Raw genomic sequence first — 25,959 nt, forward strand, 5'->3', positions numbered from 1 at the left:
TCATACTTTTAGACCTGAATACTTCCTCCACCCACAGCCTGACTGCACCTGTGTGTTACTGGCTGATCATTCCCCTTTAAGAAAGGTGGGCTTCTGGGTAACCGAGTATATGCTGCATTAGCTAGTTAGCTGCTAGCATTGTATCATTTTGGTGTTAATCCCTGTTGTGAGTCTGGAGTGTCTCTCTGGACGTACTCCTTACCTGCAAAATTTAAAAAGGGTGCACCTGAAAACTGATTCAGGTCTTTTATAAAAATAGTCAGCGAATATGTCACTATCACAGAGATCCCAAAGTACTTTAACACCTTTTCTTTCAATGCATCTCATTTTGAAGGTTGTTTATTCCTTTATTGTTTCATCCTCTTCGTGATCTTTTTATTGAATCGCTCATTTCATCCATGCACGGTGTGACAAGTCTCTCGTCTGACAATCTTTTCAGGGAGCTGAATGCCTCGTCAAACTACCGCTGTCACAATAGTGAATGTCACAGAAAATTCCCATCAAACAAACCTAAAAAATGCCTCAAGTCTGTCAGCCCTCATCAACGTGTCTATTGTCTGTTCCCGAGAACTAAACGCTGCACGATGGTGGCGATGGTGGCGATGGTGGTGGGGGAATTTGTTATAAACACAATCTGTGCTTTAATGCACTTCACAACATCTGGGCTTTAATTATTCATCTGATGAGTGAACCAAATTACTCAGGTAGCTGTGGAAGCTGTCAGCACATTTTTCTGATACATGACAGGAAATTAATTATACAATATGTTCGGCAGCCGCTGCTTTTTAAACTCTGTCAGAAAGGACTTTTCTGAACACAAGCCCACTGATTTCTTAATTTTAAAAAATATCGGCGGCGTGCCTTCATGGTGAGACGCTTGGGTTCAGTGTGGATCAAACCAAAGGCCACACTTCAACCGCAGAGCTCATCACAGTTCTGCTTATTAGCCCAATCAATCTGTATTCATGCGTCTCTCTCATAACACATCATTGTTTCGATGGTTCAAAGTCAGATGATGACCCTCACGCTATAAATAAGGTAATTGGGATGAGTGCAAAACACCACAACAAAGGCACGGTGAATGCAAATGTGTACACACACTGGAGACCAATTAAGGACAATGGACTGTCAGCCACCAAATTCTGTCAACACTATAAAGACAACAAAACCACAAAATGGGCTGCTTTGGGCAACAAACTGTCTTTTTCAGATGGGTCTAAACAGTAATACCCATGAGCCTCGGGCCGCTGTTTCTATAAAGAAGGAGCCGACGGAGGCACAAACCGGGTCGTTAACGAGCTCAAAATGTTTTGTCGGGAACAAAACATGGCGCCAACAGTGACCCAGATATTAAAAGTGAGTCTTTAGCTTCTGCCCGCTGTTGGCAGCCAACGAAACAGAGTTTTAAGCTCTGTGATTGGACGTCTCTTTCTGAAATGCACCTCGGGAGTTACCTTCTGTACAAAAGGCTATAAACCTACTTTGACTTTGTTTAATATTCATTATTGAGATATGTTGGGGCTACAATGTCCCAAGTCATCAATCACTGCCTTTGCATCATATATGGACATGGACATATCTATGAATATTATATTTAATTTCTGACAATATCTCCTCCTAAATGTTACACACTGGACCTTTAAGTTGTACTTTACACTGTATAATGAACGAACAGTACTTTACTCATTGCTTTAAGTTCTTTGTTTACTGACAGAAAACCACGTATACACTCTTTGAATCGACTCTTATTCTCTGCAGAAAGTGCATCCTGGCTTTAAAGTGCTGTTCTGCTCGACACTCCAGGTTGAGAGTGGTGATAAATTCGACTGACACCTTACAGTCCTACAACTCAACACTTATCTCCTCCTGAGTTTTTATGGCCACAGGCTTTTGACTTCTGATCAAAGAAGCAGATATTTTCTAACACAGTTGTTCATCTTGTGCACAGATGATTTAACCGGGAGAATTTCATGCCGATTGAAGCAGTAGAAGAACTCCAGCTGTGAGTCACAGAACGTTGTCAGTGGAAATGAATGAGATTTTTACTTCAGGAACCACGCGGGGCCCAAAATAGGTCGTCCCACACAACTCTATTTAGCCATGTAGATAACCGTCTCAGAGATCTCTGCCTCCATCCCAATACAATGAAAGTGGAATTTCATTTATGGTTCTTAAAGCATTTGAATATTATTCCCAAAGTAATATGTCTTAACTTGATTATACACAATATTCACCACTGGATGTCGTCCTAGAGCACCAGAATCTCAGACCAAAACAATGGGACAGAAACTAAATAAAACAACAACAAAACTGACTTTATTTGTCCTTTCAACAATCAGCAACTCTGGTTTGGTTTTTTGGTTCCAAATAAACTCTTATTTCACTTTTGCCACTGACTGACTCAGATTGTTATTCTGTGTCTGACAGCATTGTGGAAAGGATCCCTACAGAGATCTCATTTTATAGAGCATATCATTGTAACGTCGTAACTTCCTTTAAGGTGGACAAACACAAAATAAAACTCACCACTTTGTTAGTCCTTCCAACAATCACCAACTCGGGTTTGGTGGAAATAAATCCTTAATTCACCGACGTAGATGATAAAAACAGCAGTTTCAGTCGGAGCAGACCGGCTATGGAAACAAACCACAGAGAGGCTGCGATACAACACAGGCAGAGGGAGAGAGACACCATGTGACTCTGTGTCTGTATATAGAGAACAGCTGTTAGCTGATATATTAATGTTTTAAATCTCACATATATAAAACCTTTAAATGTTTTGGTTACTCTGGATTATCCACAAAACAAACTGTCACCCTAAACCTTATTCTTATGGTGTTGAGGACATTTTCAGTGGTTTTCTTCATGTTAAGCTAGCTGTGTGTTTACACAGAGACACAGTTGTTTAGGAGGACCTCAGCAGCACTGCTGTATGCAGGGTTGTAGAGGTCCAAAAACTGAACTTGCTAGGGGGGTTTTGGAGCATCAAAGCATCAAAATTGTTATTTTTAGGTTCAAGGTTGTTTCAAGTCCACAGGAACGAAATGTTTTTCTCGATCCAAGGTGCTATATAAATATAGATACACAACAATCACAGGCATTCATACACACTGTAACCGTTAAAACACTGGGTAAAGGGAGTGAGATATCTGTGTGTGAGTGGGAACAGTCAACAGAAAATACAATGAATTATAAAAAATATAAATATAGAATAATGATAATTACACTGTACAGAAGAATTAGTGAAGGACTATGAATTAATAAAAAAAATACTACCTAACTAATGAGCCCAGTGGTAATTATACAGTATAAATAAGAGGCTGCCAATTTAGCCAATTATTTCACAGCTTTTATTGTAAAACCTTTGGAAGAAATACTGGAGACCTCAGTGGTGGATGAGGTGGTGGTACTCAGTAAGAAGTAAGGGTACTTATGTGGACAAAAATCACTGTTTTTAATCAAAGTAAAATAAAATAAAAATGTTATAAGTGAGAAAAAGAACTTCAAGTCCCAAGTGAAGTGTTTAAAATGTGCCACATAAAGCACATTACATGTATTATATTATATATGGAAGCTAAAGATTAAAGGGCAGGTCTGTTTTAAAGCAGACGAACACTAAAACAGGAGACATTCAGTGAGCTTCCAGTGTGATTAATTGATGTCGTTGGGTTCGCGACTATGAGTGACCCCTGTCACATTACACCTATTGATTTGATCCGTTGTTGTAATAGAAATATTGATTAGTGCCGCTTTAAAAGAGGGCCACGCTTTCTAGGTTTCTGGAGCTGCAATTCACTTGACCGAGAAACGATGTTTGTCCCGACTAAAACGACAAGCTTCACAGCGAGCATTAATCAGAGTACATTACTTATAGGACGGCTGCAGCCTTGTCTTCCTGCTGAGCCGCTCTGATTATGATTAGCGTTTCAGAGATGTGGCTCACCTGCCAACTCTGTCACAGCCAAATGGGCTCCAATAAAGGATGTTCTGACAGAATAACCTCACTTCCTACTATAAGGAAGTGAAAAATGAAAAATATATTCATCTGTCATTGCGACTAATGAGCAAGTCAGCTGTTATGAATGATTCATGCACTCTTAATTCAGAGTACACTGCGATTCATTGATCATTTCCTGCTCACCTGTGGCTTAAGACATATAGTTCATAGCTGCAGGCTGAAAGCTGTGACGGCTGGTAAAAGAGTTTATTTCAATCAGGTCTCAATGAGATTAAGACCTGCTTTAAAGTCCTAGCGGTTAGCATGCTGGCAATGCTAACCTTCAGATATAGATTGAGAAACTTTAACTTAAGATGTGACTACATATATGAGGTTTTCTTACTATCTTCAAAATGTGTCTTTTCAACATAAATTAGCTTAGCACAAAGCATATCTAAGTACAGGAAAGGAGGAAGTTGATCGAGATTTGTTTAATTGTTATTGGACCACATGGCAAAAAGGGGCGGGGCTTAGGAAGGGTCAATTGGGAATGTTGGATATTTTTGGAAACTGTATCAGGGTGCCTACGCATCCTGGAAAACCTGGGTACTTAAAGCCATTATTATCCAGTCATGGAAACACCTGGATCTTTACCAAAATATCCTGGAAATGATCTATAATGTCCAAATAATAATAATTATGTATTTTAGAAGACGCTGCACAGTGCTGTCCTGGAGTTGGACCCCTGTTTATAATCTCCGGTGGACAAATTCCAGGGTTGACAGGTTTATTCTCCTATTGAAAAGTGTCCCACTCGAACCATGTCTCTGACTGTTTACAGCTCCATAATTAATGGGATTTTCAGTCACATTAATTCTAAACAACTTCAGATATCACAAGCAGAGTTTGCCTTGTGTGTGTGTGTGTGTGTGTGTGTGTGTGTGTGTGTGTGTGTGTGTGTGAACATCTGCTGCCTGAGTGGCTGCCTCAATAATTGCAAGCTGTGAAAGCTGAAATGAGTTTCTTGATGACGCTGGTTTGACACATTTAGCGTAACGCAGGTATATATCCCGAAAAAAAAAAAGGCTATTTATTTTCTGTCTGGAGATGAAAAACGGCGTAACAAGAAGAAAGTGCTTGTGTTGTTGACAACACAAAGAGGATATTTTCTCCTGACTTATTCCCTTCTTGATAAAACCGACAGCAGCAGCGGCTCCGTTGGCCTGCGTGTTTTTTTTTTTGCTCGAGGAGTGTTTAAATGACACTCAGACATAGATTAAAGTGAGACTGCACCACGGGCACTTTCTCAGCTGGAGTGTATGTTCTGCTGCCGGTTGCTGTGAGGGTGGACTGTAAAGTAGTGCAGGCAAGAAGAAGAAGGATGAAGGCGGGGGGTGGATGTATGTGAATGTGTGTGTGTGTGTGTGTGTGTGTGTGTGTGTGTAAATGCTGGTCTGTGCTGTTTTTGAACTAAGCTGCTGGAGATGGCATTTTAGCATGCACGGCAGAGCGGTTTGCCTGTCTATGCATTTCTTCTTTTATTTTTTTTTTAGTTTCCCTCCTCCTCCTCCTCCTCTTGGCTCAGCTCCTGTCATGCTTAACTGCCCTGTCTCACCACTACACCATATGTGTGTGTGTGTGTGTGTGTGTGTGTGTGTGTGTGTGTGTATGTGTGTTTACACTGTAAAACCTGATGAGTTAGTTCAACTCAAACTGTGTGAGGAAATCGCCTTAAACTATTTAAGTTTATTAACTCGAACAGCTTAAGCATGAAAGATGAAAGCTGAAAGATGTTTGATTTGAGTAGAAGCTACTCAACTATTAAGTTGATGTAAAATTGGTAAATTAAGTTAATTGTACTAATTCCCTTCAGTTAATTGAAGTCACTCTCATATGCAGCAATTCTCCAAACCTTATTAAAATGTGTGAACAGAATTTGTCTGAATAAAGTCACTTAAATGCATCGTCTTTATACAACACTGTAAATCCTGACAACACTCATTCACATGAATTAAAACCAATTATACCAAGGTTTAGGTGATACTCGATTCTGATTGGCTGCTGGATGTCCATTAATTCCTGATGTATGACAAGTAGTTGACTTTGAATCTTGCTAGGATAACGTAGATGTTTCCATTACATTAGAACATTATGGGATGGTCATGATTCTAGGTATTAGGAAGGACCTCAGTTGTTACCAGGGGAACAAAGTTATAGCTTGTTAAGAACTTTAGATTTTGATTGAAGTGTGATCATGAAAAGTGGAATAATGCCCTTCGAGGTGTTCATTATCAGAAGTTAATGGACCTCGTGGACCTCCGCTGTGTGACGGACGCTTCCATGTCGTCCATTAATTCCTGATAATGGACACCTCGTCATCCCTTACTTAACTAACTTCTTTTATTAAGATGTGTTGTCAGGTTTTACATTGTGTGTGTGTGTGTGTGTGTGTGTGTGTGTGTGTCTGTGAAAAGTGGAGGTAAACTCGTCTGGGCTTTGGCTGTGCTGGCCAGATAACCCTTCTCCTGATAACACCAGCAGGACAGTGACAGAACCACCCACAGTCGTGCTCTCAAGGCTTTTCAAAGATGTTCTTTCATTCCTTGTTTTCCACTCTTTTCAGATAAAGGAGTCCCCACAGCCGCCCCCTCTACCCAGTCTCCAGTGGTGACGCCAGGGAGCACAAAGGAAAGCAGCCCCAAAGGCAAAAGCTCCAGCGCGTTGGCTGGAGGTTTGCTACAGTCAGTGCTGACTCAAAAAGGACGATTCGTCTCCCAGAAAGGGGACATCCTCCCCTCCGCTCTGCCCCAGAACCTGCTCCCTCTTCTGGGCAGAGGACTCAGCGTCAGCTCCCTCCCTGGGAGTCATTCCCTGGAGCATCAAAGCGGGGGATTACTGAGGAGGGTAAAACCCCCAGCATCAGCTGCAGTGTCAGGCCGAGGCAGCGGTCCAACTGAGCCTCTGCCCACAGACACACACTCCCAGCTGCCTCACACGCAGACACACACCCCCGAGCAGGAGGCTGAGATCACCACTGTGGACACGATGCTGGATGTGGACACAGAGACAGGAACACCTGCCTCAGGTATGAGTTGTAATCATTTAGTTGGAAATATGCACACTCAGTCAACATCTAACATGGTGGAAAGTAATTACACTGTAAAACCCGAGTTAGCTCAACTCAAGCTGTTTAAGCATGGAATATATTTGATCTGAGTAGAAGTAACTCAAATATTTATTGTTAAGGTAAATTGGGTAAGTTTTTTGTCCATTTAGTTAATTGAAGTTATGCAACATTTCTCCAAAATTATTTAAAATGTGTGAACAGAATCTAAATAAAGTCTCTTAAATCTTCTTTATACAAATATTGAATTTACTCAGTTTTCTTCCACTAAAGCAAATTATTACATAACCTGTCAAAACAGCATTTTTCTACAGTAGCCCAGAACCAACAAACCAAACACTGGCTCTAGATAGAGTTCTCATTCCCAGGTCGTCAGCACAGACGCCAGCAGTGCTCAGTTAGTTGCAACTTCGCCATTAGACGTCACTAAATTGTTTACACTGGTCCTTTAATTCGTAAACATAATTTTGATGTTGTAGTTGGTTGAGGTGAAGCGAGTTTTAACTACTTCTTACCAACTACAACACTAACAGCCACTTCAGGCTGGCTGTGTCCACTTCTTGATATCTAAAATACAATTAAAAAGGGAACTCATCGGCCCAGAGTCATCATGTAAAGCTGCGTGTCATCAGCATAGCTATGGAAACTGATGCCTCCTGATGACGTTTCCGAGGTTAAAAAGGGCAGGACCTTACATTGTTGTTAAGATAAGCTTTAAACCAATTACAGTACCAGAGAGGCCAACCAGACTGTGAAGTCTAGTTAAATGTATGTAGTATGGGGGGACGTCACAGAGACTATTTAATTATACAGTCTATGATTTCAACTAGACTTTGTCTGTAACAATTTATTATATTTTATAACATAAATGGCCAGCAGCTTCTCTGCAAGGCCAGATCCATACTGGACTGTACAAACCATCACCTGCACCTTGAGTTTGAAACTCTTCCTAAAGGTTGAAGTGCAATAGGAGTAAAAACTCCTTTGTTCCTTGTGCAATAACTCAGTTTGCACATGAAATTTGAATTTTTAGCATCTTACACATGTCATTTTCAGTATTGCTGTTGTTGTATTATGGTTTATTGCATATTGTATGTACATGAATTATATTTGTGTTTGTGTTGTTTTTATGTTAGTGCCCCTGAATGCAACTCAAGTTTCCCATCTGGGAAAATAAAATGACAGAATCTTATGTATCTGAAAGCTGTCAGATGATTGTAGTTAATTGTACACTATTACCCTCTGAAGTGCAGTAGTGAGGTAGCACATGCATACCTCATTGTACTTAAGTTTGAATAAATGTGCCCACTCTCATTCTGATTGCAGGACTTGTACTTGTGATGTAGTATTTTTACACTGTGGTACCACCAGCATCTGAATACTTCACCCACGACTGATCTTACAAAAGTCTTTAGAGGAACGTGATTATTTATTTCAAGTCGCTATTAACAGCCATGAGTCCTTGCTGTGCCTTGTGTGCGCTCTGCAGCCATTTTGATCCCTGTAATTTCCGTCATTAATTATACACAGCAGGGACCTCCAATGAGTTTCCAATTTAGAGTCACATTAAAGGGATTACAAAGCAGAGCAAAAACAGTAAGGCCAGTGCATGCAAAATAAACTGCTCTGCTCTCTCCTCAGCTGTGTCGAGCTGCATGGTGAATTTCTCAGACCCAGAGGGATACATAGACTCGTCTGATGACCCCCCCTCTGCCTGACGGCACCTTCTTACACTGCACCTACACAGTGACAGTGTACACCGGCTACGGAGTGGAGCTGCAGGTACAGAAACGCACACATCTACACTGCGGTTGGTCACCGTTTGTAATGCTAGACATGAGTTCTGTGTTTATGTCTGTTGTGACCATGAGGATCTGATCCCAGGTTGAACTCTGCCTCCTAGTGGCGGCTGTTGGCACTGCTCTCTCCCTCCCTCCCGCTCTCTAAAATGCCATTTCAAATAGCTTTTTTGGCACAACCACAGGTGCCTTAAATCTGGCATAATGAAAACCATTAGTTCATAAAAAAGCTTGAACTTATCATGACTTTCTCCCATTTTTACTGGGATTTACATGTGTAAACTGGTATTTATGGCAAGAAAGACTTTTTTCAGTTTTACCCACTAAAAAGTTTTGTAAAAAATTCTAACTACTGCAAAATTTCATGTATTTAGCGGTCGTTAAGTGGTGGTAATCTGTCCACTGAATTACTTTTTAGAGTGTACTACAGAAAAGAAACTAGTTGTTCATCAGTTACAAAGCTCAAGTAATCTGCATTGTCTATTTAGAGCCAGATAACACTGCAGTTTGCTCTGTGCTTTTGTTTATTTTCCATCAGGTTATAAATAGGTCATTTTGTTTTAACTGTTTTGTAATTTGATCAAGTTTAACAGCTCCTGAGGTCTGTTAATAGAGCAGGTTGTGGAAATCACAGACTAACGTTCCTCACATCAATGGTTTTAAACCAGGGTCCTCACAAAGATAGCAGTACAAGTGCTCTCTCACACACACACACACACACACACACACACACACACACACTCACAGATAGAGAGAATTTAATTTTGGTTCACTGGGACTGACAGTTTTATTGGTACGGCACACAGATCTCATATATTACCAGATTTACTGACAAAATGAATTCCGTTTCTCTCTAACGTTTGACGACGATCAACACATTTTGGAAACGGAGTTGAACTCTTTTTGTTTTTGCTCCCACATCATGATGCAAATTGAAACTGCCAACAACAGAACTGGTCCTCTGCGGAGGATCTGAACACGAAGATTAAGACTGCATCGACCTCCTTTATAATCTTTACTGTGAGCATTTCTTTACGTAGTTTAGTCATGCTGAAGTAAACAAACACGATATAAATGCAATTTTCTACATTTAAATCTAAACATGTGGTTCGAAGTTGAGTTGAGAGTCAAATAATGATACTTATATATTGGTTGTCAGCGGACCAATAAAAGGTTGTATTTTGCTTGCTAGGTGATCAAAACCAAAGATTATAATATCTGTCTTGTCTGAATTTAGCTGCAGAAAGTTACACGTCATCAGTTAAGCCACCCAGACAGCTAACATGCTAATAAGAAGTAAAGGTAGGTGGTGGTTTCAGGCACTGGTTATTTCTTTCGTGGTCTTTCAGTAGAATTTTAAACAATCTTAGATTCAATTACTGGTACTGTAGATTGGCTTTTATTGTTTCCTGGAGGAGAAATGTACTTTGTTGACCACATGTACAATCAAACTACACACACAGATCTATAAACACCTGGAAGATTGCACAGAAGCCTCTCTAAAAGCTCACATTAAGTTATTCTGTGTCTTTCTTAGAGTAATGGGACGTAATAACAAACCCTAATAGTGTATTTTAAGTGCAACCTGAGTACCATTTTGTCTTATTTACCACTGCAATATGTGAAGAAACAACATAAGGACTAATAACACTTTAAAGAGTAACAAGATTTTGGGGTGAATTTTCCTCGTCTTCCCGTGCGTTCAGGTGAAAAGTGTGAACCTCTCAGAGGGCGAGCAGCTGTCCATCAGGGGTGCGGACGAACGAGGCGCCCTGCTGGTCCTGGCCAATCACACGCTGCTGGTTGAAGGTCAGGTGATCCGCAGTCCCACCAACACTCTGTCCGTGTACTACCGCTCCACGCCGGAGGGAAGCATGGGCATCTTCCAGCTGCACTACCAGAGTGAGTACACACATATAAACATGAGCGTACACAAACATATCAAGACTCAAATATAAATATTTATATATGTAAACACTTTATATAAATTCAATACATGTGAATTCTTCATTAGGGCCTCCGGGGCTGTTTATGCTCTGTATACATGTTAATTGCATAATCAAAAATCTTCTCATCTAATCACTTAGCGCGGTGATTGAATCTGTCGTGTGAATTAGCTGATTAGAGGTCTGATTAATTGGCTCTCGTCTCGTTAGGAGGCTGAGAATATGGGAGTTTGTATAGAGCAGTGTGTGTTGTGTATGTTTCTGTATGTGTGCGCGCTTTGCTGTGGCAGCCCATAATGGATATGACGAGTACTGGAAAGGAGGAAGCATCAGAGTGTTAAGACCCACCTGGGCCATTAATCACAGCCATCTAATCCTTTTACATCACCGGCAGGTAGGAGAGGAGAACAGAGGAGCGCTGACGGAGATTAAAATACCTTTGCAGAGAGAGATCAGGGATGAAAAACAAAAACAACACAGACCGCACACACAAACACACACACACACACACACACACACACATATATATAAGCTTATTATTATCAACATTATTTAACTATGAGTTATACATACCAGATTCACTTCACGGTCTTTGTTAGTCTTACCAGCAAACACCAACACTGGTTTGGTCAAAATAAACCATTAATTCACACAGTTAGATGTCAAATTATTTGGGTCCGACGTAATCCCTGGGGATGAATGCGCCGTCGAAGTATGTCCACTAAAAGTTGTTGTTTTTGCTGCTGACGGGCTCAGATTGTTGTTAAGTGTCTGACTACATCATTACAGATATATATATATATGCTATCACTCGCCACCAGACTCCAGTCGTTGTTGGAAACTATTTGGACGGATCTACTTGAAGGAATAGGGGGAGCTGCCGACGGTCGGTACAACTTCCTGCACCTGCCAGTATTGACAATTTAAGGACTGTGTAACCCTCAATCAGATGGACTGTTGGAAGTGGGCCGTGGTTTAGTGCATTAAAGGGAAGCTCTTGATACCCCAACTTCCAACGTCTCTGCTGCCTCTTTAAACATACTGATGCCTTAAAACTGCAGATTTGAATCATTGTCTGCATGTGTCAGCCTAGAGACTGACTCCAGATCCTCCAGGCTGACAGAATAATCCAGGTAGAAAATTCAATGAGCGCTCCTTTGAATTTGTCCTCTTCCTCCCTGGTTCTTCCCTCTGTGCACAGTCTTCAGGCTGAGCTGTTCGCTGCCCAAGAGGCCTCACTTCGGGGAGGTGTCGGTGCTGGACCTGCTCCCTGGAGGCACCGCCCGCTTTCACTGCCACATGGGTTACCACCTGCAGGGGGAGACGCTGCTCACCTGCCTCAACGCCTCCCTGCCCGTGTGGAGCGGCAAGGTGCCCAGCTGCAGGGGTGAGCATGAGAGCGTCCAGGTCTTTAGTCTACGTGGTGTGAATTAACGAATTAGACGAGAATGTGATTTTATACACAAACAATCTCACCACAAAGTCCGCTTGGTAGATATTCTGGAGCTTTTGATTGTATCATGATCGTCCTCAGCAGATGGAGGTTTACAATTGTCTGGAAAATGTGTTCAACAAATAATTGTGTTCACTGTTGATAAATCTGATTATTCTCTCCATGAAAAAGCAGAAAATTGGGAAAAATAATCATCTGAAAGTAAAAAAAAGCAGCATAAAAAGCATAAAATCAATTAATCATCAATTAATCGAGTGATTGTTTCAGCTCTACTTCAGATTCCCTTTGTATAAGAAAACTCAACATGTGTATATTCCCAATATACAGTTTACTGTGACTAATTTAACATATTAATATTTCTAATAAAAGTTAATAAAAGACAATATAATACATTGATAAGTTCTATAAAACCTTGCATTGCACACAGACTTTGGGACTTCATGTTAAGTACAGTGTCGTCTCCTCTGCAGCTCTTTGTGGGGGCACGGTGAAGAATGCTACAGTAGGGAGGGTGCTCTCCCCTTCTCCCCACCACGGGCCTAACGCCACCCAGGACCGCTCCTGCTCCTGGTCTCTGGAGGCCCCCAAGGACCAGAGGCTGCATCTCCACCTGGAGAGACTGGCCTTGGGCCCCACTGACAGGTAGGAGTACTGGTCTTTGTGTTTTTTATGGGATGTTTTATAGTTTAAGTTTGATCATTTTCAGATATAGAAACAAAAACGTGACACAAAAAGATTTGTATATGATAGAAGACTGGACTATTGGCCTTGGCGGACTCAATGCTGTAGTTCCTCTCAGCTTTATGGAGCGTTTTAGCCTCTTTCAGCTCATTGTTTTGTTTTTTACAGTCTGCAACTGCACTGTTGTGACATTTTGAGCAAATAATCTTTGAAAAACACCATCTGTATATCAGCAAACAGCAGACAGACAAAGTTAGAGACTAGCCGGTGAACATAGTGAAGCATTTAGCAGCTAAAGAGACAGATATTTCCATCAGGAGTTGGTGGAGACCTTGAGCTAAAAGAGAGAATGAATATCGGGCTTAAATTCATTAACAGACACAACTCCAAACAACTGATAATGTTGCGATTGTCTGCTCAGTGTGTGTTAAGAATTTACTTAACAAATGATATATCCATGTCCCATATGGTCTAGCGGTTAGGATTCCTGGTTTTCACCCAGGTGGCCCGGGTTCGACTCCCGGTATGGGAAAGCCTCTTTATGGGGCTCAGTCTGTAGGGACTTGCATGTAGTAAGTGTAAGAATAAAAAAAGAGTGAAAAGAAAAATCAATAAAGAATGTATCTTATCTAATATGTCACTTCTGCCACAAGGGGCTTTCTCACGTCAGAACAATAACAGAAGACTGAGTTTGGTGACCTTTGAAACGCAGCGTTATCTGAATAAAGCTCTAGTGTTTATACAGAATATTAAAGTTTTAAAAGGTGATAAAATGTCAATATTATAGGTCTACAGCCTGTTTCTGCTCATGTGGTTAAAAACTTCAGTTCATGCAGGTTAAACTTTTTAAAGATGAATTTTTACATTAAATTTATCTCCAAAACATTATTCAATAGCTATTGCTCTTTGCTTGGAGGATTTTCATTTAATGCTTTCTTGCTGGCTACAAGCAGCATTTTTGTCATATCTGTCCTTGTACAGCTTCCTCAGTGTTCCCTCATCGTAGCACATTTGTTTGGAACAGTATATCCTATTACATCGTCCCAGAAAGACTTTACTTTAAACTCCAGGAAAGAGGAGAGTGGTTATGTAGGATAGCTGATGGTCTGCTTTTGATCCGGGACATTATGTAGAATAAAGTTAGAGCCTTAGAAGTTTCTCATCCGTCCCTGCAGGCTGGTGTTGTGGAGCGGGTTGGACGCCGGCTCCGTGGTGCTGTTCGATTCGGGTCGGGGCGGGCAGATACCTTTTGAGGGAGTGATCAGCGAGGGTCCGGCCGTGAGGATCCAGTTCATCACCGACCAGCCCAACCACAACACGGGATTCAACATCCGCTACGAAGGTACTCAAAGCTACTGCAGATCTACATCGCACACAATAATAAAACTTCTGCAGCACGATTTAAAAGGCAGGGGATGTTTTGTTGTATTTCTATAATTAACAAGTGTAATTATGTAAACAATAAGAGAGGATTGCAGGGATTCAATATTTCTGCTTATATCGTGCACTGCCAAGATGGTTTTGGCTGGTCGGCCAACATAATCTGAGCTTTTCTGGCAATGTCAGATTGTGGAGGGACGGAAATATCCCTTCCAGCATGTTTATCCTCATCAGTAAAGATAAAAAGAAACCAAAGAATCATCTATTTTGCGAATGGAAACAAGATTTATGTACAATGTGTCACTGCAGTTCTTTTTTTTTTTGTTTGAGGGAGAAGCTTCCAATCATCTTGGCATCAGTTTATGGAAATTACACAGGCGTCGCAAAGAGAACGAGACAAAATATTCGAAAAGCCGCATGGTGCGACTTTAATAAGACACATTTTGTTATTAATTTCAAGTCGACTGAGTTTTCTGCATCTCTCATTTCCTCCTCCAGCCTTTGAGCGCGGCCACTGCTACGAGCCGTACCTCCAGAACGGAAACTTCACGACCTCGGACCTGCTGTACGGTGTCGGCGCTGTGGTGCAGTTCACGTGTGACCCGGGCCACGCTCTTGAACAAGGGCCCCCTGTTATCGAGTGCATCAGTGCGAGGGATCCATACTGGAACGACACAGAGCCACTATGCAAAGGTAATACGGGCCTCGTGCAAGAACAGTTTCCTATTTTTATCTTAAGCCTCTTTAACTTTATGTCTGTGAGGTTAACTTGTCGCAAAAAGCTTGTTTCGACTTCATGAAGACTAATTTGTGAGCTGTGACCACCGACATATAAAAGATGGACGTTGCGTCTCTACTTCCTCCCACTGTGCAAAAATGAAGCCAAAATATTGCTGCCACCTTTCGCCATTTGGAGTCTGCAAAGTTGTGATTGGTGTTGGCGCCGCAGTATCGAGACAAACCCGACTGACTCAATCACCAACCGGGCTCAACTGTGATGTGAAAACCCCTTTTAATATGTTCAAATAACTAATAAAACCAAACTGAACAGAAAACTTAACACTTAAACTGCCTAAAATGACAGAAACAATCCTTGGGAAAAATTTATTTGACACAACTTTTATCAATCATTACCACTGATCAGTGAAATAAAGGTCAGCATGATAGCATAAACTAACTCTTGTTGGTTTATTTTACCTACATAAATCACATTACTTCAACTTAGTTTCACTCATATTTTTCCCTGCAGTGGCTCCATCAGGAGACGCCCGCCCCACAGCTTGGGAACCACTGCATTAGTTTAACAGACAACCCCAAATCGCTATTGGCAGCTGAGTTGAGGCAGAGCAGCCGGAGGACGTCAGAGGGAAAACCAGATAATATTCTCTCCATAAAATATGATCCAATTTCTGATATAAAAACACAAACAAATTTAGTTTTTGTGATTTATTTTGGTATAAATTGTTAAATATGGGAACAATATAACCAAGGCTGTGATCTTAAAGGGTTAAAATGACATTTTTCTTGTCACCTGGACTTTAACCTGCCCTCCTGTCTCTCTGCAGCACAGTGTGGAGGTGACCTGACTGGTCCCGGAGGCGTGATTCTGTCCCCGAACTGGCCGGAGTGGTACGGCGAGGGCGAGGACTGCAGCTGGAGGATACACGTCGGGGAGGACAAACGGGTGCTGCTGGATGTACAACTGTGAGAAACACACCGACACAGTCAGACTCATGAACATGAAAACTTCAGCCCTGATCTAAAGTTTGGTCCGACCGGGGGAACCGAATGTTATCATTAAAAATGTATGCTGGGAGTTCTGAGTGTGGAGGCTCAGTGAGGGGTCCAGCACCCCGTCTACATGTGCCTATTGATATTTCCCAATTCCTGCTCACGCTGAACCATTAAATTGAAAACTTGGAGAACACGCTGATAAGGCTGCCACTGCAGTTTTCAGCAGACTGTTCTGCCCTTATCTTGATTCTGTACTTTTCACTGGCTCGCTCCGGAGCTGGCCACTTGAATCGGAGCTGGCTTGGATTGAATCTTCTATCGTTTATCCCCCGCAGTCACGTCTCAGAAACTTCCATGTGAACTGAGAATGCAAAATTCAAAAACCCAAATGTGTGTAGAAGTTTTATTTTATTTTATTAATTCATTTCTCAAATTATTCTGATGGCGTTTTTGCTTCTGTCGCCTTCAGATTATGTCAAAGTGCAAAAATGAGAGATGAGGGTTGGATTTTCTGCAGAAATCCAAAAGATGGGATTTTTATTTGCGCTCCCGAGGGCCTTCCTTCTCCTTCCCTAGCTGACGTGATCCAACTAATGTTAGCTAGGGAAGTAATTTTACTAACTTATGTATTCTGACAAACACAATAAATAACGATAGCTTTCTCCAGCTTTCATCCGGCTAGCTAACTGTGGGTCTGGCGTTGGTTGCTTCGTGGTGTTGGCTGATGGGCTTGTAAACGGCAAGCTAGTTAGTAGCATGGAGCTAATGGTCCAAATAAAATATAGGCACATTGAAGATAGTAACGTTATTCTAAATATGATTGCTATTATCCAGTGTTCAGTTTAGTGTATGTCACTTTTGGCCTTGCTTGCTAGCGTGGACAAAAGCGATGCAAAAAATCTATTAAAAAAAAGAGATATAAACTATGAAAATACGGGGATATGCAGCTGCTAAGGACTCTGTTGGGTCTCTGTAAATAATGTTAAAGAGTTCGGTCTAGACCTGCTCTATTTGAAAAGTGTCCTGAGATAACTTCTGTTATGAATTGGCGCTATACAAATAAAATTGAATTGAATTGAATTGAATTGTAAAACAAGCACCAACCGACTCACTCATACATAACGAATCATTTTTGGTTAAATACGCCACAGATCTGGAGCCCCTTCATTCGTTTATAGTCCAAAATAATATAGTACATTGACTCCAACAGAGACTATTGTTCCCCACTGTGTATTTTACAGCTCATTCACACAACAGATACTAAATAATTAATGGAAACTTGAAAAATGAAGGTAAACGAAGGTGTAATGAGCACAATAACAGAGGTTTCAATATCACCAGCGCTTTCCTTTAAATTCTATCTGCTCATTTTACATTAAATGATTTATTTCTATGGTATGAAGTGGGTTTGATATGTTTAGCTACACTCCCTTCAAGCACTAATCCAATTACATACTTCAGTCCTTTGGTAGATTTGTGTCGTATCACATTTGCAGATATTTCAATTTTCAAAAACCTTTTTTAAGCTGCATGATTAAGGAGCCTCTGCCGTGTGGTGTAACAAACATCTCTGGGGCAATAAAAACATGGCTGTGTTTACAGACTGTTAAACACTTCGCCCGTGGATGAATGCAGCATTTAGCCTTTTGAGGTCATCTCGTCTCCCACACAGTCGGCTGTCGACACGACTGCACTCTGAGTCATCCTAACGTGTCCTGAGCTGATACCACCGGCTCGCTCTGACTCCTCTCCTCGTGTCCTCAGACTGAACATCAGCGACAGCGACATGTTGACCATCACTGACGGCGACGAGGTCACGACTCGTATCCTGGGGCGCTACGTTGGGGGGAGCAGCCCCTTCAAGCTCTCCTCCACCACCCCCGACCTGACCGTCACCTTCCACTCCGACCCAGCGGGGCTCGTCTTCGGCAAGGGCGAGGGCTTCATCATCAACTATATGGGTGAGAGTAAAATGAGCAGTTAATGTCTCTACTAACAAGTATTGTAAGTGTGAATGAAAAGCCTGATACATCTTCTTCCTCTGTGCCATAGAGCAGTGGTTCCCCACAAGGGGTCGCCAAAGCTTCACAGGGGGGTTGCGAGGCCTTCTTGATTTTAAGGGGTTTTAAGGCCTATGTCTGAGTTATTTTTAAAGTTTACATTTTTATTTAAGATCTAAACTTTGAAGACCTGAACATAAGTTATATTTACAGAGCCTTCACTCTCTGATAAACAGCCTCGTCCTGCGTTAGAAAACAACCAAAGAGCTGATAGAACAATCGCCAGGCGTCAAGAAAACACAGAATTTGTGAAAGAAGAAGCCTGTTAAATCTGTATGATTGTTGAATAATAAAAGAAAATACATAATACAGACAGAGAATTGTATAAAAAGTTGCTAAAAATATCAGGAAGACTCATTTCTGATTTTTACAGTAAATAATCTGCTCAAAATTCACCCAAATCACTCGTTTTACACAAACTTCACTGCAAGTTCACTGTTTATGTTCATTGTTCAGTTTATCAGCTGTTCTCTGCTGTTGTTGTTATACATTGAATATAATATGGTAATGATATTAAAAAGTGGCCCCTTGAGTGGAAATTCACTGCCTTGAAGCTCTACTGTTGTCCAAAAACTATCACACACACACATATTCTCCAGTCTGTGATCAGTCATCAGTCATCAGTGGTGTAGTGGTGCCTGAAGAACGGGTATACTCTTAATTTATGCCCCAAATGTTTAAAGTGTCCGTCCAGCGAAAGATAAACACCCTGTGTTATAAACAGTGAAGTGTAAGACTTTTATTGTATATTAGTTCACCCAAAAATCGTCCAGTAGTGTTTGCACATCGTCACTTAAAGTGTAACTACACCATTCACAGAGAGTCTGCTGGAGCTTTTACAGTCACTAGAAGCACATTCATGCTGTTTGTAAACAGTTGCTAATGTTAGCTTATAATGTCTACAAGTGACCGACGCCCACCACAACAGCTGACATTACTGCAAAGCTTCTGGAATATATTGTCATATTGTGGCTAACAATAGCTTGCTTGCTAACAAAATGTAGCAAGTTACATTATATATACATACCTGCAACTTCATATTTTGTGACATTTGATAAAAACTACAGAGATTAAGAATGATATATATATCTGTGGGTCTGGAGAACCACAGACAGGAAGTACTGAGAGACACATTGATGGTTTTGGTCTTTTCATGGGACTTTTTTTTTGTTGTTTTGTAAGAAAGATGTAGAATAACACCTTGCCTTATCCTGTAAACTTACACTTTCATTCAGTTTTGCCATTCGTTTTAATTTAGCCTTTTCTCCTCAAGCTGCCGACTCCATTTTTCATCTTCCCCCTTTTCCTCTCCTCTCATCTCTATTTGTCTTTTCCTTTCATTTCCCTCTGCCCTTATTCAATCACATCCTATTTGTTTCACCATCTCACAATGGCTCTCGTGCACACACAAACCCAGGATTTAACAAGCAGCCAAATAAGCTCACTTCCTCCTTTTATACACACAGTAATCTGCACTGCCTCCCGTATCCAACACCTGACTCCAATTTAGAAATCGCACCGAGACACACGGCGTCCAATTTACTTGTCGCCAGCTCGACACCCCAAACTCACACACGTGTCCCAGAGGAGTAAATCAAGTAGACACAGCATGAATACGTAGGCTACTCTCTTTGATTTTAACTGTGTGTGCATGACTGTGTGTGTGTGTGTGTGTGTGTGTGTGTGTGTGTGTGTTCAGAATAAATTACACATTCAGGCTGCACAGAGGAGGAGAAGCAAGTCAATAGAGAATGAATAATTGATCCCAGATCCTTCAACTTACAAATCCCTGTAGGCCTATTATATTGTACAGTGTAATGCAATACTGTACGCTGCCTGATCAATCAAGTTTACATATGCGCACACACACACACACACACACACACACACACACACACACACACACACACACACACACACACTTGTCCCAACAGGGGGCTACTTATTTATATATCTCTCTCTCTCTAGGCTGCGATGAGTTATAAACATTTTATTAATGTTCTGTGTTGTTGTTCTTGGCATGAGCTACTGCTGGAGGTTTTGTTTCGTTCTTCCTTTATTCTAGCCGGTTATACACTTGAGATGTCAGAATCCACAGAGCAAAAAAACAGCAAAAACAAACTAAAATAAAAACCGTCTGTGGAGGCACATGACTGTAATCTTAGACGGTGACATCCTGTCTCATAACACTGTAAAACCTGACAGCACAACTTAATAACAGAAGTAAGTTAACACAATTGAATCCTCCAGTCACTTATTCACATGAATTAAACTCAGAAATGAATTGTTAAAGCAACTGAACTTTAATGTGTTCAGTATTTTAAATACAGGCAATGTAATTCCAGTTTGTTCCACTGACTGATTTTATTGACTTTATATCATTATAACAGTGTAAGCATCAAAAGCCCAAGTATGCATCCAAATAATACCCAAATAAGAAAATTAATAGAAAATTAATTGGCTTCCATTTTGATACTCAATTAATTATAAATTGTTTGGTTTCATACATCAGCTGTTTTGACAGGTAATCTAATAATTTGCTTTAGTGGAAGAAAACTAACTAAACTAAATTCCACATTTGTACAAAGAAGATGAATTTAAGTGACTTTATTAATAGAAATTCTGTTCACACATTTTGAGTAAGTTTGCTGCATATAAGTGTAACTCAGGTAATACAATTAACTTAATTTACCAAAGTTACCTTAACAATAAATACTCAAATCAAATATCTTTCATGCTTAAATTGTTTGAGTAAATAAACATAAATGGTTGAAGGTTTCTTCAAGTTCAGCTAACTCATCAGGTTTTGAGGTGTAACAGATTTAAAAGATTATATTATATTTTGTAATTTCAGTGGAACAAACTGGAATTATATCACCAATATTTAAAATACTGCACAAATTGAAGTTCACTCAAAAGAGTTTTTACTTCAGCAATTCATTTTTGAGTTGGGTTTAATTCACAGGAATGTAGTTGAAGTTATGTTAGTTTACTTCTCTTATTAAGATATTTATTAAGATATGCAGTTAGGATTTACAGGGTAGGTTTAACAGTGACTTTAACTTAAGTCTCATTCGTCCTTTTTTTTACGATGAAGTAAAAAAACATTTGGTTCTTATAATGATCTCTTTTACTAGTGTTTGCCTACCAGTTTACCAAACACCAAACTTGGTTCTTTTATTTTGTACATTTATGGTAATGAAAAACTTCAGATTTGAACTCCTTGAGTTGATTTTAAATATATTTGTCTGGGAAGCTCCACTGATTTAAGATAACATGGCAAGAAAGTTTGAGCTGGTCACTTTAATTCTGAGATCAGAGGAATTCTTGATTGAAAAAGATCTTCAGAACGATCAAGAGACTGTTGGTCCGAGCCTCCTGCTGCTTCTGTCTGTGTAATCAGTGCATGCTGCTGTGTGAGGTCTCCTCAGATACAGCATGCAAATGTGTCTTACAGATCAATCGGGGCAAAACATTAATTCATTCTTTGTAGGCTTTTTTTTTTTTTTGGTACCAATGCAAAAGCACAACATTTGGGAAAACAGCCTCTTTAAAGTTGCTCTAACTTATATTTCTGGGTCTAATGAGTACGTGTAATGTACAGTAAGAGGTGTTACTCATTGAGACAAACCCACTTTTGGCTCATTGTTTTCGTCGCCCTCACCACTCTCATATTGGCATTTACATTTGCCTTTTTATTAACTGGAACCACAACGTTTACCTAACCTTAAACCTACAGTGACTGACCTTTTTGGCAACTTGGAGGCAGCTTGTATGTATATATAATGTAAAATATGTAATGTAAGTCCAATATTCACTCTCTTTTAGCTCTGTTTTTGGTCTTTACCAACTCTTGAGGGAAATATCCACCATGTTCACCAGGTAGTCTCTGACTGTAACAGCACTTCCATCCAAATGTTTTCCGATTTACACATTTTAAAATGTCCAGAATTTCAGGTAATTCTGCAAAAGAATATCTGAATAATAACCTGTAGGTGGCGCCAACCTCCAGTTGGAAAACCAGAAGACGAGGGTGCAGCAAGCTCACGTAATTAAACGAGTGCCAGTGAAAGCTCGAACTGTGACAAAAAGTAAGAATACAGGATGGAAATGTGACCGGTTGTCCATTTAGAGTCAATGAGACGATAAAGCAGGATATGCTTTGTGCTTGTGATTGACAAGTTTCAACCACAGCGGGTCCTCAGGGTTCTCAGTCAGCAATAATGGTCTCTTCTGGCTCTGAAAAACCAACATGACAACAGCCATAATGCCAAACTCGAGGTTTCATAATGGTACTCAAATCACAAACCAATTGGTGACGTCACTTTGGCTTCTTTCCCTATTTATTATACAGTATGTGGTTAATAGGCAACTGTGGGCTAGCAAACACAACTTTATAAGCCCATAATATGTAAGTTAATATAATAATAATTTTAGAACTTAAGTAACGTTTTTTATAGAGAAAAACAAAATAGAAGAAGCAATTCAAATGATAGAAAATAATTACAAAAATCTGAGTATGAAAGCTCTTTCTTAATAGAATAGAGGGACAGTATATAATCACGGGCTTTCAACTGCATCTCATGGTCTTCATCAGTGGCGTTCCATATTTGGATCACATGAAATGGGTTTCCATCTGCTGATGAGGTGATGTGGTTGAAAGCTCTGGAAAAGGCTGGTAAGTGGACACTGAGTTACAAAGAAAATCACATAACAGCAAAAAACCTGTTTTCCTGCGACAGATAACTGGCAGCTTGTGAGGGAATCTGAATTAAAGCCGACTGAGTTCAGAGTGGAATCGCAGGCAGAGACGATATTTGAAGACTGTCCAATGCAGACGACATCCATCATTCTGTCACACGGTCAAGTAATCGCACAATAAGTCCATCAATCTTCGTGGATGCGATGGATTCTTCCTCAGTGCCAGTATCACGTCAAAATCAGATGTACTGTTGTTAATCTTGTTGTCTTCTTGACCCCGCTGTGAAAGAGAAAACGGTGGACCAGGAGCAATAACACGGTCCTAATGGAGCCATTAATCAGCCCTTCTTTGATGTTTGTTTTATCAGAGGTGTCCCGAAACGACTCCTGTGCCGACCTGCCTGAGATCCAGAACGGCTGGAAGACGATATCCCACATTGCACTGGTGCGAGGGGCTCGAATCACCTACCAGTGTGACCCCGGTTACGACCTGGTGGGACGAGAGACCCTCACCTGTCAGTTGGACCTCTCCTGGAGCTCGCAGCCCCCGTTCTGTGAAAAGAGTCAGTTCATCTCTTATTTAAACATCTACTGTACGTGTGTGTGAGTGTGTGTGTGTGTGTGTGTGTGCCTGTTATTGTTTTATATTTATAGGAATCCTTGTAGCTCGTGTTCCCCTGTGAAATATGATATGAATTTACAGAATCAGAATCAGAATCAGAAATACTTTATTGATCCCCGGGGGGAAATTTGTTTGTTACAGTTGTTCCACTCACACAACTTTAAAGAAATAGTACTTATATACAATATCTAACACAATATATAGAATAGAAATGAATGTATAGGTATATACATAGAGTAAAAATGGAAAACAGAGATATAATAAGATATAAGCACAGTATATGCTGATAGAAATTAAATAAATAGTAATGAGTTTTAAGATTGTGGTGTTGCAGAAGTTATAGATAATTACAAAGAATGACATAATAATCAAGTGAATTGGCTTTATTGCCTATTAAATAGACTTTAAAGGTAACAATACTTTAAATGTAACCCTTCTTTCAACTGACTATCAATATATGAAATACTGATGGTGTGAATGTGCTTCATATCAAAATATTCCTGTTATCTTTTTCCTCAGTCATGTACTGCTCAGATCCTGGCCACGTGGAGCACTCCACCAGGTCTCTGTCCGACCCTAAACTCTTGGTGGGGACGACCATTCAGTACAGCTGCAACCCCGGCTTCATCCTGCAGGGCGGTGCCACCATCACCTGTTACGGCCGTGAACCGGGGACCCCTGTGTGGACGTCTCGCCTCCCTCACTGTGTTTGTGAGTATCACTGGGGGAAAAAATTGGGTATTTTACAGATTTTTTTTTTCATTATTTAAATACATACATTTTTTTTACAAAATTACAAAAATAATAGCCTGTGAATTTACATGTCTAATGTAAAATAACATAAATAGTCATAAAATTACTATTTATTTAAAGAAAGTTTCACATAGATGTTTTTTATTTTTTCGCAGATGTTTATTGTTTATTTAATAGATTAAACTGTTAAATTCAAGTTTAATACTGTTAAAATTACATGAAATTAGTGACAATTAACAGTAAAATTTGTATTTGTTCTGTTATTTTTGGGTTGTTTTGTACAGTATATCAGAAAGATGGTTTTGAGTGCAAAAAAAAGACAAAACGAGAGTAAAATACAGTAGTTACCGGTATTTTATCAAACTTGGGGCTGAAAGGGGTCCTGTGGTTTACCGGTAATTTGTCAGGCCTTTGATTCCAGAAACCTGTCATCAGGATAGACAGTTAACTGAAGATGAGAGGCTCTTTCCTGTGGCTGTGCAATCTAACATGAGTGGGTTTGTGTGATTTCTGGCTCTCTCTCCTCCGCTGACACAGATCACAGCGTCTCTGCATGCCAGAGACGACGCTTCATCTCCTGCATTTTCATCTTACGGCTGACGATGTATGTGTATGTTTGTGTGTGTGTGTGTGTGTGTGTGTGTGTGTGTGTGTGTTTTCAGGGATATTAATGTTTGTGTGGAGTGTTTGATATGTAAATGCAATGCTAATGCACCGTACCAATCAGCCCTCAGCCACCTGGAGGAGGGGGTGGAGATTATCCATGAGTCATGTCACCTCAGCCAGAGCACTGTCAGATCTGTCAGTCGAGCTCTGACGCAAAAACCTCTGATTCGTGTTGAGAAACTCAACAGGATCCATCCAGCTCTATTTCTTTTCTTTTTTCTTCCTCCCATTCAGCTGAGGATTCGGTTTCCTGTGAAAACCCCGGTCTCCCTGACAACGGCTACCAGATCCTGTCCAAGAGGCTTTACCTGCCCGGTGAATCACTCACCTTTGTCTGTTACCAAGGCTACGAGCTCATTGGAGAGGTTGCAATTAAATGCATCCTCGGAAACCCGTCCTTCTGGAGCGGCCCACTCCCTCTGTGCAGGGGTGAGACTTTAGCAGAATGTATTTTAATTTAAAGTGTGCGTGTGTGGAATGAAACACTCCCTTGTTCTATATTTACCTTTGGATTTATGCATGCACACAATATTTCTTCTAAGAATTTTTTGCCCCATGCTTGTTGGTACAGACTGATCCTGCCCCGATGCATGCTAATGACCGTTTGCTAAACTCCAATTGTCCAATCATAGCTTAGCAACAGAGTTTCCAAAACCCAAAAATACAACAGTGAAATTGTTAGGAATTGATTAAACTGTGTGTGTATTTACTCTAATGGGAGCTGGAAATGTTAGCAATGTCCAGATAAGCATTACTTCTAAGACCAAGTACAGGTGAAACAGAAATCAGAGAGCTGTTAGCTTCCTAATATTTACGAATTTCCTATAAAAAACAGGCAGGAAGGGACTTCCAATAGCGCTATGTGCTACGTCCCCCCAGTCCAGCAGCTGTAGTGGATCCATTAGCTGACTCTGTTGGACTGGGAGCTCCCAGTGAACAGCAGGTCCAGATCGGGACTGAATGCAGCATCTGATGCTGACAGAGGGAAGTACTGAGGTGGTGTTATTGCCACCCCGGGGATAAGTCAGCTAAGTCAAAATCGGTTTAAAAAAAGCGAGTTACAGTCGATTCTGTAGTGAAGTCTGAATCTCTCAGGGTTGTTA

The 25,959-nt window shown here is 40.6% G+C and overlaps 1 protein-coding gene and 1 non-coding gene across 2 annotated transcripts in view; both read left to right on the forward strand.

Moving 5' to 3' along the window:
- The window catches only part of LOC127369998 (seizure 6-like protein), a 57,387-nt gene that overhangs the window by 27,731 nt on the left and 3,697 nt on the right, over positions 1-25,959 (forward strand). The window contains 13 exon segments of the mRNA XM_051411636.1: positions 6,561-7,022; positions 8,703-8,764; positions 8,766-8,843; positions 10,567-10,762; positions 12,008-12,193; positions 12,730-12,901; positions 14,116-14,282; positions 14,819-15,013; positions 15,886-16,024; positions 17,819-18,015; positions 23,184-23,378; positions 23,957-24,148; positions 25,091-25,285. Of these exon segments, the coding sequence (XP_051267596.1) occupies positions 6,561-7,022; positions 8,703-8,764; positions 8,766-8,843; positions 10,567-10,762; positions 12,008-12,193; positions 12,730-12,901; positions 14,116-14,282; positions 14,819-15,013; positions 15,886-16,024; positions 17,819-18,015; positions 23,184-23,378; positions 23,957-24,148; positions 25,091-25,285 (2,436 nt within the window).
- Positions 13,401-13,472, forward strand: trnae-uuc (transfer RNA glutamic acid (anticodon UUC)). Its single transcript has one exon. It is a non-coding gene; the product is annotated as a tRNA-Glu (tRNA).

Source organism: Dicentrarchus labrax, unplaced genomic scaffold, assembly GCF_905237075.1.
Source record: "Dicentrarchus labrax unplaced genomic scaffold, dlabrax2021, whole genome shotgun sequence".
Lineage (NCBI taxonomy): Eukaryota > Metazoa > Chordata > Actinopteri > Moronidae > Dicentrarchus > Dicentrarchus labrax.